The 14,786-nt window shown below is 43.1% G+C and overlaps 2 protein-coding genes across 6 annotated transcripts in view; one reads left to right on the plus strand and one right to left on the minus strand.

Annotated features, from left to right (window-relative positions):
• The first annotated feature begins 807 nt into the window (after positions 1–807).
• Positions 808–5,173, plus strand: hspa13 (heat shock protein 70 family, member 13). Its single transcript, XM_058079502.2, has 6 exons — positions 808–912; positions 998–1,167; positions 1,242–1,582; positions 1,671–1,884; positions 1,952–2,119; positions 2,687–5,173. Exons 2-6 carry the CDS (start codon positions 1,143–1,145, stop codon positions 3,247–3,249), a joined length of 1,311 nt encoding a protein of 436 aa, XP_057935485.2. The 5' UTR covers positions 808–912; positions 998–1,142; the 3' UTR covers positions 3,250–5,173.
• gdpd5b (glycerophosphodiester phosphodiesterase domain containing 5b) overlaps positions 4,196–14,786 on the minus strand; it is a 36,062-nt gene continuing 25,471 nt past the window's right edge. For 2 of the 5 annotated variants that reach the window (XM_078792824.1, XM_058079500.2), the window contains 10 exons: positions 13,966–14,111; positions 13,144–13,226; positions 11,854–12,004; positions 11,532–11,753; positions 11,305–11,462; positions 11,090–11,237; positions 10,446–10,528; positions 8,666–8,680; positions 7,288–7,400; positions 4,204–5,482 (listed from right to left, as the gene is read on the minus strand). In XM_078792824.1, the coding sequence (XP_078648950.1) occupies positions 5,391–5,482; positions 7,288–7,400; positions 8,666–8,680; positions 10,446–10,528; positions 11,090–11,237; positions 11,305–11,462; positions 11,532–11,753; positions 11,854–12,004; positions 13,144–13,226; positions 13,966–14,111 (1,211 nt within the window). In that variant the 3' untranslated portion in view covers positions 4,204–5,390. Of the gene's footprint in view, positions 5,483–6,949; positions 7,182–7,287; positions 7,401–8,665; positions 8,681–10,445; positions 10,529–11,089; positions 11,238–11,304; positions 11,463–11,531; positions 11,754–11,853; positions 12,005–13,143; positions 13,227–13,965; positions 14,112–14,786 lie in introns of all 5 variants that reach the window. The other 3 variants (XR_009131382.2, XR_009131383.2, XM_078792825.1) reach the window with 3 other exon arrangements.

Here is a 14,786-nt window from a genome sequence, read left to right on the forward strand (position 1 = left end):
GTCTCCTAGCTGTGAGGTCTGCGTGCTAACCACTCGTCGGCCGTGCAGCCCAATTGCAAATTAAATTCATAAAACATTTGTAATATAGTGACTGTAATATTGGATGTGTTGTATGTAATTTGTATTTTTTATTATTTTTAGGGAAAATGTGTATATATTGGAAAATGTACAAGGCTTATAGTTTACATTTATAATAAATATGAGAGCAGCTGATTTACTGATAATAGTAATACATTACAGTATTATATACTTTACATAGATGTATAAGATATTTTCAGTAAATAAAGTCAAGGAGTTATTAAATTAATTACTATCATTAGATATATTGATTAATAATGAATTAATGAATGAATAAAAATCGCCTTTCCCCCCACTTTTGTTCCAGGCCGAGCCAGGCCCTTTAAAAAGAATGGCATTGTGGGAAGTTAGTGTGCTGTAGTTCTGTGTTTTGACACTAGATGTCTCCCACGTTCGTCTGCACAGCTTCCGGTTTGGGGCCTTGGGGCCAGTAGCGTTTGTGCAATAAAGACAACGACACCATATGCCTGTTCAGCCTCTGTACTACGGTTAGGAAATCACTGGACAGAGGAAGACAAATAACTCTTTATAGTACTAAAGTTATTTACTGATTATACTACTATAAAATGATTACTTTCCTAACAAAAAAGACAACTACAAATATTTCTACGCACAAAACTGCTATTGTGCTTTGAACGCGCTAACTTCGTGACGTTCTCTCTGTATTGTAATGACACTGTTATGTGTTATGTGGTTTTTGCACGAGAGATATGTTCCGGGGTTGGGGAAGAAAAAGGGTAACGGACAGGAAGTGACGGAAACAAACCCCATGTCGGAGTTAGGCTGTTGTTTCGCCTATCTGGTCTGGTGTTTGACTGAGCGCGGAGTGTTACAGTCTTACAAGGCCTTCTGGGAATTGTTGTTTTCAACTACGATCACCGTCCCATTGATATTGGTGCCTTTAAACTACATTACCCAGGATCCCCCCCGCGAAGATCTACGCTGACGTGTACCTAGCAGGAAGTGTGAACGTCGCATCATCGGCTGTCAAAACTGCAAGTAACCGGCATTTTGTGTTTTCAGCAACATATAGTGGATGTTTTAGTTCCTGAAAATACGTAACGATGTCGGGGGCGATATCAGCGATAGGTAAGTGGATTTACTTGAAAAAACAACTGTGAAATATTAGCCAACACATGATAAATACATGCTCATGGACACAGGTGCTGTTATTCTGGCTCTGTTGTTGGCTGGCTATTTGGGCCAGCAGTACTTGCCTCCACCTAAGCCCAGAGTGATCGGCCTGGACCTGGGCACCACTTTTTGCTCCGTGGGTGTGTTTCACCCTGGCAGCGGAGAAGTGGAGGTGATAGCCGATGAGGAGGGCAGGAAGAGCCTCCCCAGCGCCGTCTCCTTCACCAACACGACAGTGTTAGTCGGATACGAAGCCGTGGATGTGGCCGACAAGAACCCACAGAATACTATTTATGATGCTAAGAGGTTCATTGGGAAGATCTTTTCTCCGGATGTGCTGGTCCTGGAGAGCAGCCGCTACCCCTTCAAGGTATGCAGTGCACGAATGATCAAGCCCATCACTTGATTTGTGTAGAGAAGCTTGAAAATGAACATGAAATGTTACCCCTACCGCCTAGGTGATGAACAACAACGGGAGAGCAGAGTTTGTCATTACCACCAATGGTACGTTCACAGTGACTCCGGAGTTTATCGGCTCCAGGCTGCTGCTGAAGATGAGGAAGATGGCCGAGCGACAGCTGAATGCTCCCGTCCACAAAGCCGTCATCTCCGTGCCTGCAGAGTTCGACGAGAAGCAGAGGAACGACACCGTCCTTGCCGCTAAGCTAGCTGGTCAGAGAAAGAGAGGGAAAAAATACATACTTATGTCATACAACTCGGTTAAACTTTCATTTTGCAGGGCTGGAGATCTTACGCGTGATCAACGAGCCCACGGCTGCGGCTATGGCGTACGGGCTTCACAAGGTGGACGTCTTCAACGTGCTGGTGGTGGACCTCGGCGGGGGAACCTTGGATGTGTCCCTGCTCAACAAACAGGGCGGCATGTTCTTCACTAGAGCCATGGCAGGTAAAGTTCAGCCGACTGAGCGGCACTTTTCAGTATAGAAAGTCGCCATTGGCTGTCCTCGAAGTCCATAGATGACGACATCACCTAATTTGCATATGTTAGAGGGGAAGCACGCGTAAAATCACTTTAGTTACAAATAAACCCGATTAATAGGCCATCATTTCATCAAACTAAAACGACTTAATGTTTTATCTCGGTCACAGTTCTCTCATAAATTAGCATCAATTAGCATGTTAGTGTGTTTATTTTATGGCTCACATGAACATGACTCAGTAGCACACTCTTCTTGTGAATATGTGTAATTGCATCTTCGTAACAAATAGAGCAATGCAGTCGGCTTATCATTTACTCGAAGAATTTTTAGCTAATGCACTTCAATTTACAAACAAAGAGTAACAAACTATAAACACGTCCTCGTTTTAATGGTTGCTTGGACCTATGAGCAGCCCCCAAATGCCGGAAAACTCGCCAAGAACACCAGAAAAAGTCCCTAGATTTGGAGAAAACATCAGTCATCACATCCAGCACTGTCCACCATTTGTGTTCATATTCTGGGTTTTTGTACAGGAAACAGCAAGCTAGGAGGTCAGGACTTCAGCCAGAGGTTGTTCCAGTACACCACAGAACGATTCCAACAGGAGTACGGGGTCCCGCCCACCCTCAAAGCAGACATCCATCGCCTCCGCCAAGCCGTGGAGGCCGCCAAGCTCAACCTCACCCTCCATCCTAGCGTCGTCATCAGTGTGCCGCTGCATCTCAACGCCCACGACGACGGCGCCCCGGTAAAGGTTCTCTTCCAGGCGGCGGTCACCCGACGGCTTTTCGAGGAGCTTAACGAGGACTTATTCCAGAAGATCCTGGACCCTGTGGAGACGGTACTCGCCGAGGGCCACCTGGAGAAAGACGAGGTGGACGAGGTAGTCCTGGTGGGCGGATCCACCAGGATACCACGCATCAGGCGGCTCATCAGCGAGTATTTTGGGAAGGAGCCCAACACGTCCGTGGACCCCGACTTGGCTGTGGTGACCGGCGTGGCCATCCAGGCTGGCATCATGGGCGGATCATGGCCGCTACAAGTCAGTGCCGTCGAGATCCCCAACAGACATCTCCAAAAGACAAACCTGAGCTAGTACGTGTTTACTCAGGACTGCGTAGACACCCTGAATGTACGCATGCTGGCATCAACTCACTCACCAACATTCCTTGAAGAAAAAGGGCCAAAAAGCACTTTAGTCGTGCACAGCTGCTGTGAACCAGCTTTTTAGTTGACCTTTTACTTGTTTTTGCAGTTCTACTCAGGGAGGTGTCCCGGTCTTACATTCAACTTGGCTTGGGGACCACAGGGTCATAGGTTGAAGACCCCACCAAGACAGGAAAAAGAAGAGAAATTGGGGATGGATGCACTTTTGATGTGCCTTTGAGCAAGGCACTGGACTCCCTCCCCCCCGTATTGGGGGTTTGACAGAGTTGCACGTCTCCCCTTCACTCTTGATTTCTCAAATGAAAAAGCGTGCCTATTGTCAACATACTACTGCTCATGGCCGACAGGCATCACAGCTAAAACATGATTGTGTATTTCATTATGGACATTCATATACATATTTAAGGTACTTATACTCTATGTTGTGTTTTTTAAAATGACGGTTTGATGGGAAAGTTGCTTTGTATTAAATACAACCAACTAACTGTAGTTTGCGTGTCAAAACGTTTGAAGATTCTTGAATGATTTAGCCTTTTAATTTGATCAGAATCCAAAATTATTGCCAAAAAAGATAAATTTAACAATACAAATACATCAGTGTAACAATATTAACAAAATAATACGGTGAAATTACTCCCTTATTTTATTACAGTGTTTACAATTGTTTGATTTAAATAAATTAACATGCTAAATAAATGATTTAGCCTTTTAATTTGATCAGAATCCAAAATTATTGCCAAAAAAGATAAATTTAACAATACAAATACATCAGTGTAACAATATTAACAAAATAATACGGTGAAATTACTCCCTTTATTTTATTACAGTGTTTACAATTGTTTGATTTAAATAAATTAACATGCTAAATAAATGACCACCACATACTCCACAAATAGGCAATATATTTTTTCCCCACAGAAAACACATCTCATTCATCCTTAGTTGGTAATAATTTATAAATACGTCATAATAAAGGTAAAAATGTACAGCATACTGTACATACATTCCTGTAGAAACTGCATTCACCAAAGCTAGACATTCAGTCCATGTACTAGCTGAGTATATATAAGCGATATCAAACAGAGCAACATACTTGCTCATAGTGCAATAAAACAAAAAAGACCTAACAAAACTCATTTCCAAATGCCCACAAAGCATTCTGGGTAGTCCAGCTGCAACAATATGAACTGTGACCAATAAAAATCACTGCATATCAAGAGTATGTTAATCTCTCCTGTTTACTTCTCTGACAATCTCAGCATACTTTGCAATCGAGTAAAAAATGAAGTACCACAAACTACCCAGCATGCCTTGCGGTGGGACAATATTGATGTTTTGGCATGGATATATTTTGCACAGATATTTGTTGGTATACCCACATGGTGTAGTATGTAGGTAGATGGCTACAGATTTTATCTAACTACTTTTGACGACTCAAATGTATGGAGTGGAACTTGTTTAAGTTACTTAAGAAGCACAGACAAAAAAAACAAGTGCTGAGTGTCCCTTTTAGTTATCTTACACTTTTATTCATTTGACAGCAGCAACCAACACAAAGACACTTTATGTTTGTAAACAATAAAATAAACCCCAGCAGACTTTAACTACCGAGAAATAGTAGCAAGTGACAACATGTACAATACAATACTACACACAGGCTATAAAAGTACACACCCAATGAGGATACATATTTGAATGGATTCAATTACAACAACACCACACTTTCCTGACTGTACAGCTCACACACATTTCATATGATCATAACTGTTCCATGCGCCAGCAGGACTTCTTTAAGACAGCATTTGAAATGTGACTACCGTGGCAACCGATGTAAGCATATTTCAGATATAAATAAAAAGGCATCAGTGCTTAAAATGGAAAAGAGCTGCTTTGGAAAATTAGCTTAAAACGAAGAGTCTGGACATTCCTAAATCAATCAAATATCCGCCAAATAGCCACGGATACAATAAAAAGTGCTGAGTCCAAAGTGAAATATAGTTTGTCCAGTAAGCAATGACGGTATTTACAAACTGTACACGCTTGTTTCCTCATCTTGCGGCTGAGTGGCCATCATTGGCTCACACGTTGGTTAGTGTAGTAGTCATACTCGTTACTGTTGTCTGCGTCCGGCTCATCGCCGCTGACACTTCCATTGCCCACCTCTAGAGGGAGCCAAAGAACACACAAAGTCGTCACGTCATATTTGAAAAGACAATTATGACAAAAAGCTGAACGGATCTGTTTTAGTACATTTTTTTCATCGGAACCATAAAAAAGCTTTTAATACATTTGCTCAATCTAAAGACATTATTTCTTACATTATTATGTACATTTTATTTGAACATGCCTCAGGTTACAATGGAATGCATCATATAATCAAAAGCTTTAAGCACTTAACTTGGATGATTATTGATGAAGAGGTCAAGCAAATGCAAGTCATGCTGCAGATGCATCTCACACATCGAAAACCAAGTCAACCATGTCACACTTCAAAATACGAGGCGGTGAGAATCGGTCAACTTAAACCGGATTACCAATCGATATTGTGCACCATGATTTAGTTATGTCTCATTTGCGTGCGTCTTGAAATCAAAAGTAAACAGGCAATGAATCCATCACAGAACGAGCATGCATTTGGCTGCAGAGGGAGAGGAGGAAAGGTAAACCAATACTGCCGCCAAGTGGCTGATGTTTCCAGAGTTGCGCCTCTCACACATATCACTTTTTTATCATTGGTAACCAGTGGCGGAGCAACGAAGGCGGCCATGGGTGGCCGTGGCCACCCTTGGTCACTCTCTGTCTACAATTTTGACAAACGTGGTGCAGAACATTTGTTCAGTATTACCGCAGTTTCCACTTTGGCGCATTTTACTTTCCGTGAAAGCAAGTTTTCTCACTGTCGACTTTGACTTAAATTCTAAAGCGTGATTCAGCACATAAATCTGTTAATAATGGAAACTGTCCCTGTCGAAGCAAAGGCAAAGGGGTCTAGAGTTAAATCGGGAGTGCCGATCGTCATACACTTCTGTATTATGCCCGATGGTGATCAGAATCCAGAAACTATGATAGCATGTCCTCGGCACACTGCTCAGCTATTGATTGCTCCAATTGGCCGTGGCCACCCCGGTCACTCTTCGGCCACCCCACTGGCCATTGAGAAGATTCAGGTGTCAACTTATTGCCATGGTCATCTTGAACACTAACATTCATTCATTCATTTTCTACCGCTTTTTCCTCACAAGGGTCGCAGGGGTGCTGGAGCCTATCCCAGCTGTCTTCGGGCGAGAGGCGGGGTACACCCTGGACTGGTCGCCAGCCAATCACAGGGCACATATAGACAAACAACCATTCACACTCACATTCATACCTATGGACAATTTACCTAGCCAATTAACCTAGCATGTTTTTGAATGTGGGAGGAAACCGGAGTACCCGGAGAAAACCCATGCATGCACGAGGAGAACATACAAATTCCACACAGAGATGGCCAAGGGTGGAATTGAACCCTGGTCTCCTAGCTGTGAGGTCTGCGCACTAACCACTTTAACGCCGTGCCGCCCGAACACTAACATCATGTTCCAAATGTTTACAAATGTAGAGGGGCGTGGGACATGAGTGTTGGAACTTACCTTTGACCCCGCCCAGTGCAAGGCAGACTGGGGCCCCCTTATAAGCGTCACTAAGCACGACGCTGTAGGGAGGGGAGGGTGTGGGTGGCACGGAGGGAGTGATGGATGGATGAAGGAGCAAAGTGGAAGCATGGAATGAACAAGGGAAGAGGCAGCCGATGATGCAGATGACGGACACACACACACGGAGAGATGGCAGTGAGGGTCGGGGGGTGGGGCTACTGGGATTGACCTTTTGACAGGGACGAGAGTGCAAGAGGAGGTAGAGGAACGTCGTTGACAGACATTCAAGAGAGACGGCATGCTGGGAGGAGTTTACCATCCTTCACCGCCCTCACCAGAGAAGATGAGCTTCTCCTTCATGACGTTGAGGTCTCGGCTGGACCTCCCGACGGCGGCGCTCAGCATGATCTGCTCAGGGTTGTAGCTGCGCATGCCGCTGGTTCGATACCTGCAGGGTCGGATGGAGGAACGTCAGCTCAGGGAATGGTTTCATCAATAACTGCTGCTGCCGCTGCTCTCTCTCGGCAGACCGGGGTTGGACAAACACTTTCAATAAAATTGAATGCTGTGTCTTTGCATTTTAATATGTGAAACATGCTAAAATCAATCAAATGTTATCCAAGACTGTCTGAGGCTGGGATGTGCTGTAACCCGTGTCCCCTGCCTTAAAAACATGCTAAATGTACTGCAAAAAAGGTCAGTAAGGATAATTGATAATGCCACCTACAGAGAACATACTAACTCCTTATTTTTAAAATCACAACTACTTCAACTTGTTGACAGCTAAAATAATGCAAAGGGCTATAAACAACCAATTACCTAAAAATGTCATCCAGTACATCTCAGGGAAGAACTACATTTGAAACACTTATATGCTAGGACTACATTAAAAAGCCATAGCATTTCAGTATGTGGAATCAAACTATGGAATGGATTGAGTAAGGACCTCAAACAATGCACAACGATGAGCTAATTCAAGAAACAATACAAGCAGTTGATGTTTGCTAAATACAAGGATGAAGAGTCTTGAACCAGTCATGGTGTGCTATATATATCACGATATTGACAGTTACTATGGTACCCTTTATGTAATTAAAATTAAAATTAAAATTAAAATTAAAATTAAAATTAAAATTAAAATTAAAATTAAAATTAAAATTAAAATTAAAATTAAAATTAAAATTAAAATTAAAATTAAAATTAAAATTAAAATTAAAATTAAAATTAAAATTAATTAAATAAACACCAGTGTCAGTATCAAGAGTGATGCGGCGACTTCAGGATGCTGGACTTCATAGCAGGACTGCCAAGAAAAAGCCATATCTCGGACTGGACAAAAACATTTTTAAGTCATCCCAAACTTTGGAGCGGTAGTGTACCTTACACTAGTGTATGTTCATTCAAGAGAGCCTGCCTTGATGTAATTAAGAGAAGTGCAACAGCAGCAGGAAGTCCATCAGCATCAATCAGACACCTACAAGCCACCTCCATTATTAGACAATGCAGCCATACTTCCTGTGAGACATGTAGTATTTTTAAGTTCTGTGTGGGTAAAAAAAAAAGAGGACTTCAAAGTAACTGCGACAAAGGTAGCCTCAGAGAAAAAAATATATACACGGCAAACAGACAAAAAGACGGTAATAATAATACGAAAAAAGCCGGTTAAAAGCAGGATGCGTTACATGAACAGAGGTTAAAGGAGAGGAGTGTTACCTGATCATGTGATAGCTGAGAGAAGATGTCAGAGTGCAGCGGCATGCAGTCAGGCAGAGGAGGGGGAAAGAAAGAGAGAGAGGACAAAGAAAAGGACAAGACAGAAGGCGGGAGACAAGAGAGGTCAGTTTAAGAAGGCGACAGACGCAACCGAGGAGGCACGCTGGAATGCTTCAGTGAATCTAATCGTCTGTCATATGATGAGATCCTACTGAAGGCGCGGGGTTGCTAAGGAACAATCCGTGCAGCTTTGTGATAACAGCAATGAAACACATTATTAAATGGTAAATACTGTATGTACTATTTTACTACTCCACGATCCTAGGAGTTATAGGGGCTACACCCTGGTAGGGGCTCCCAAGGCAAACAGGTCTGAGGTGACGGGCCAGACCAAGACTGATTCAGAAGACCCTTATGAAGAAAAGTAAGAGGAGACACCGCAGCACCAAGGCATTCGACATTGTCCCTCGTGGCATCCTTTGGAGGGGGGGTGCTCTCAGAGTACAGGATTGGTGGCACGCTACTACGTTTCCATTCAGTTCTTGTACAACCGGAGCAGGAGTTTGGTTCGCATTGCCAGCATGAAGTCGAGCCTGTGTCAGGTGAACGTTGGCCTCCGCCAAGGCTGCCCTTTGTTATCGATTCTGTTCATAATAAAGGCGTCAAGGGAGTCTGGTTCGGGGGCCTTAGGATCTCATCTCTGTTATTTGCGGACAATGTGGTCCTGATGGCCTCTTCGGGCTTTGACCTAGGATGGAACTCAGCACCTCCAAATCAGATAACATGGTTCTGGAGAAGGATGGAGTGGTCCCTCAGGGTTGGGAATGAGGTAATTCCCTATGGTGGAGGAGTTCACATATCACTAGGTCTTGTTCACGAGTGACGAAAAAAGGGAGCGTGAAGTCGATATGCGGATATCGAGTTGCTGTACCGAACCATCGTGGGGAAAAGAGAGCTGATCCAGAAGGCAAAGCTCTCAATTTACGGGTCGATCTATGTTCCCACCCTCACCTATGGTCATGAGCTTTGGGTCATGACCGAAAGAATGAGATCGCGGATACAGGCGGCCGAAGTGAGTTTCCTCCGTAGGGTAGCTGGACTCACCCTAAGAGATAGGGTGGGAGGGGCTTAGAGTAGAGCCGCTTCACATTGAGAGGAGTCAGTTGAGGTGGCTCCCGGACGCCTCCCTGGTGAGGTGTTCCAGGCACGCCCAGCCGGAAAAACACCCGGGTGGCAGACCTAGGACACGCTGGAGGGATTATGTCTCACAGCTGGCCTGGGAACACCTTGGTGTCCTCCCGGTGGCACTGGAGGAGGTGTCCGGGGACCAGGAAGTCTACTAATACGCGACCCGGAGAAACGTAAGAGAATGGAATGGAATTTTTGATATATAATAAGAAAAGACTGAAACAATTAAAAATTGATAAGACATTTAAATGCATGTATTCTAATGGACCTTTTAAATTCTTAAATATATGACACATTGCAACAAAAAGCGCTGTACTGTTTAGTAATTTTAGCTTTATCTAGTGGAAAACTTGGTTAATGATAGAGATACTATTTGCTGGTTACTGGTAAGATGTCGAGCACCGGTATTAATTAAAGAATCACTGTGGCAGACCAACAACTCTAACTGTACGATATCCTGGAAAAACATGTTGTGTTAAATATGAAAGAAAGAGGTGCTGAAAAGGAGTTAATAAGTAGTAATCAGCAATGTGTGTGAGACAGAAGGAGAGAAGCAAACAGAGCAAAACAACCCCCCAAAAGGTGAACTTACTTCTGTAATATGAATATTCCTACAACCACAACAAAGGAGATGAGGTCTGCGCACACCCACATCAAGCAGTATTCGTCTGCTGTCTGGAAGGGAAAACAAACAAACCCATCATTCACCACAGGGAGGCACTGCAGGCCACAAGAACTCGACAATTGCAAAGCAAAAGGATTTAACGTTTGAATTAATCTGTTTTTTTTTAAATGCACTATTGTACAGTAACTCAACAACATCTGCTGGCATGCTTGCCTTTGCCAGATGCCGCAGCAGACCAAACACAGCAGGACTTTTAGGGTCAGGAGTTCCCCCGTGCAGGCCTCCCATATGGCGACAAACATGGTGTGCCGCTCAGGTCAAATCATAAAGAGGTGCAGGAGAATTTAGGGGACAGACTAGTTCATAATTAATTAATTAATAATTATTGTGTTGGGACTAAAAAGGCGAAAGCGAAGGGCTCTGGAAACTGTTTGTGTCCAACAGCTCATTTAAGGTAAACACAGAGTCCTACAAGCTATAACGTAGCAGATGCAGTCGCAGTGCATCATGGGAGTTAAAAATGCTGGTTCCAAGACATTGACTGTGTGTGTGTGTGTTGTGTACGTTAACACTTGCTATCTGCTAACATGCTGAAGGTTGTGTGTCCTTACCAGTAGCCAGGTGGGGTAAGGCACCTTCTTGAGGACATGGGGAGCCTCCGACGACACAGACGACACACCGCTGCACCAGAGCACCGAGTAAAGCCAGGGCTCGTTGACGGTGTAGAGGGTGAGGCTGATGTTTCTCTGAGAAAAGTCCCTGAAATACATTTTTATATTAATATACTATAAATTCGGAGCATTGGTGTGTGTGTGTAGATTCCTACCCGATTTCCTGAGCGCTAGCCTGGTTGTATCTGAGCAGCAGCCTGCTGATGCCCGCCTCTTGGAGGCTTTGAGGACTTTGTTTCTCCGCTGACGTCTGGACCAGACCGGGTGCAAGCTGTCTCACCTGAGCCCTGTCTTCATCAGGAGTCCACATCACCTGCAAACACACAGGAACCAGGAATGAAAGTACCAAATAGGACACCTAGCTAGTGAATATGACACCAACCAGACTTTGAGGAACCCTGGATTGCTGCATGGCCTGCAGCGTGTCATTGATCCAGCTGTCGTAACAGGGATGTCCCACAGGGGGTCTCCTGAGTCTGAACACCACACTGGCGTTATGGTAGGAGGCCAGCTTGAGAAGCTGCTCCAGGCTGCACACGCTCTGGTTGCTAATCAGGTTCCTCTCGTGGGGGGACAGGGCCTGCACCGTCCAGAAGGGATCGTCCTGGAGAATAGGAGTGAAGAGGCTTTTAAACATGTAAAAACGAGTGGCAGTGAGAATCTGAACACTACTTGGCTGATTACGTGCCTCACGGCTGTCCCACCTTGAGGAACCACTGTCCCGCGTTGAGCTGCTGCAGATCGGTCCAGTTGAAGAGCGAGGAATCTTCCATCTGCCTGTCGGGGAAGACCTTCTCTACGTCGGTGGTCCTGCGCAGCGTAGGGTCGCGCATCAGGAACGGAACACCGTCGACACTTGTTTTAAGAAACAAAAAGGGAACAGTTTTATTGCAGGTAAGCTGAATATTTTATACACCATAAATGCTCTAATTATAGCCTGGGTGTTTATTTACCAAAATGGTTTGCAATAAATGGAGAAAGGCTGGTATTGCTTTTTTTTTTTTTTTTTTTTTTTTTACTTTGACCACATGGTCATTCATTAACAAGTTCACAACCACTCAGAAGTCTGGGATGACTTGGAAATGTCCAGCAAATGTCCAGGAAAAGTCCAGCATCCTGAAGTCGCCGCTTCACTGTTGATACTGACACTGGTGTTTGATGGCTACTATTTAGTGCAGCTGTGAGGCATCTTTGTCTTAAACTACACACTCTCTTGCACAGTTGTGCAGCGTTTTTCTGTCCTTGTTAGACCCAGTTTGTGCTGCTCTCTGAAAGGAGTAGTTCTATGTGAAGTATTTCCATAATGCCTCATATTAACTCTCTAACAAGATCTCAGTGTATAGACTGGTCATATATCTCATCTCGTTTCATATTATCTACATACTGTATTGTATATAACTCTGGGAAAACTGTTGATTTTGTTAATACTTGGGTTGTTTATATTGTTTATTTTTCTATATTATTATTTTCTATAATCTTAATCTTAACAGCATGGTAAGAGATTTTAGTTTTAGTTTAGATTTTTAGATGGCTTTTCTAATCATCTATTAGCCTTATAAAATGATGAACTTGGATTAGCAGCCATACCAGGAGATTGATGCAGAGGACTGACAGTTGTTGATAGTAGGCCTCTATGCAAAAATGGAGATCCTTCTTTGAAAATTAATTTTAATTGTTTGTGAAATGGATAAAAATGTTTGTGAAATGGAAAAAAAAATGTTTGGAAAACAAAGACATTTGTGTATATAACATGACACAGCACTTACAGAACCACTGGTGTAGTAAACTGCTCAGTTCATTGTAAACAACTGTACAACAGGTACATGAGTGAGTCTAAAGTGCATGTAGAGACAAATAAAGCTGCTGGAAGCTGCCATCTTGTGGCATTAATAAAACTATATCAACAGCCACAACTGTGAATGCAAAAAATGCAATGGTCGGTAAACTCAATAGAAGCATGAGGTGGAGGCTAGATTGCTTGCTGGTTTGGGTACCTGATAGCTATGTCCGCCTCCAGCCCAGTGACATTCATTTGCAGCGCTCGCTGAAAGGACCACATCGTGTTCTCTGGAGCCAGCTGAAATTCCCCGCCCCCCAAAACACAAACATTTACACTTCTTGTCTCGTGTGACCACTATTCTGTTTGTTTTACAGTTCCAAGCATATGTGGGAAAACGGCAGCTTATGGATTACAAATTAACTCAATGGGATCCGGCAGGTTAAAAATCTCTGACAAGAACTGAATCATCGTCTGGACACTGTGAGTCAAGAGAACAGGAAAGACAGGAAGAAAATGTTATGATCAATAATGTGACCTTGTGGAGGCCAGTCATGTGATGTTGTGTTTTCTCTGGGACTTTCACAGCCATGCACAGACTCTCCCTATTTTAGATTCCACTGTGAGGATCGATCGCTTTACACAAATAACCGCAAATAGCAGGGTGTGTGTGTGTTTTCTTTTTGTGCGTGAACATGTCAGCTCCTTTTTCCCATCAGCGTGTTGCATAACACGAAGAGGGATATCGAGCCAAGGCCATAAATCCAAAATTCAGATCGCTTAAAAAGCTATAAATCTAACTGTGTTTAGTCAGGCATCATTCTCTCAGCGTGGCATTTCACCATATCCATAATGAGTACCAGTTTATACACTAGTTCATTTGCTACAGCTCATTGCATTGCGGAAACCAATTGGCCAGAAAGCCATAAATCTGATAGAGACCTAAAATCGAGAGCTCCCTTTGGTTTAGCCTTAGGAAGTATAGACATATACATTGGATGCATGAGGGCTTTGTGCTCATATGCACTTGAGGACTCACCATGGGGGCCCCCTGGTGGCCAATAACATCGGGGCGAGGCTTGAGGTTACTGGGGTCCATAATGCAAGGGGAGGTGATGTAGAGCGGCACCACGTAAATGCCCAGCAACGCGCCGAGATACAGCAGCATGACCACCACCTGGAAGGCTGTAGAAGAGCACACGTTCAACTGGAACCCTCAGCATGCATTTGATATTAAAGTCTGTATGTGTTTGGTGCCGTTTTAGGCAGAAAAAAATGGCAGATGTGCATTTTATAATAGCATGGCCAGCATCTTCCCCATTGAAATCTATGCTTGTAGCAACCAGGAAATGAAAAGGCATGTCTCTGTGTTGCGTGAAGGAAGTAACGCATTGAAGAGAAATGTTCAGTTCAGTTGTAAATGTGAAAATTGTAAATATTTCATGGTATTATATTTTTAAAAAAATGTTATTTTCAAATAAAACACATTTTTTGTGTTGTTTATGTTGTGACATTGTTTTTTTTTAGACATTTTGGCTAAATATATATGGCTAAATGTGTGTCAAAATTGAAAATTAATGGTAATGGTTTATTTCATTTGAACATGCATCAGATTACAATTGAGTGCATCCCATAATCATTTCACAGTTCCACATGTCCAAAAGGAGTAGGAAGAAGCAAAGCTTATTAAATCCTACCCCTCCATCTGGTACTTTTACAATCAGTAACTGTTACGTTTGTTCACCTCCTGTTTTCCTAATATAATTGAAGTTTTTAAAGATTTTTTTTACTTTATTTTATTAATTTATATATATATATTTTATATAATAATGGGTACCATAGTAAGTGTCAATATACTAG

Source organism: Doryrhamphus excisus, linkage group LG8 (genome assembly GCF_037039965.1).
Source record: "Doryrhamphus excisus strain RoL-2023G ecotype Guam linkage group LG8, RoL_Dexc_Guam_v1.1, whole genome shotgun sequence".
NCBI lineage: Eukaryota > Metazoa > Chordata > Actinopteri > Syngnathiformes > Syngnathidae > Doryrhamphus > Doryrhamphus excisus.

What these genes read in the sequence shown, in the direction of transcription:
- hspa13 (XM_058079502.2), top strand. Translation starts at nt 1,143, where the DNA reads ATGTCGGGGGCGATATCAGCGATAG. An exon ending in GCAGCCGCTACCCCTTCAAG is followed by an intron (nt 1,583 to 1,670) that starts GTATGCAGTGCA and finishes CCTACCGCCTAG; the next exon opens with GTGATGAACAACAACGGGAG. An exon ending in CCTTGCCGCTAAGCTAGCTG is followed by an intron (nt 1,885 to 1,951) that starts GTCAGAGAAAGA and finishes TTCATTTTGCAG; the next exon opens with GGCTGGAGATCTTACGCGTG.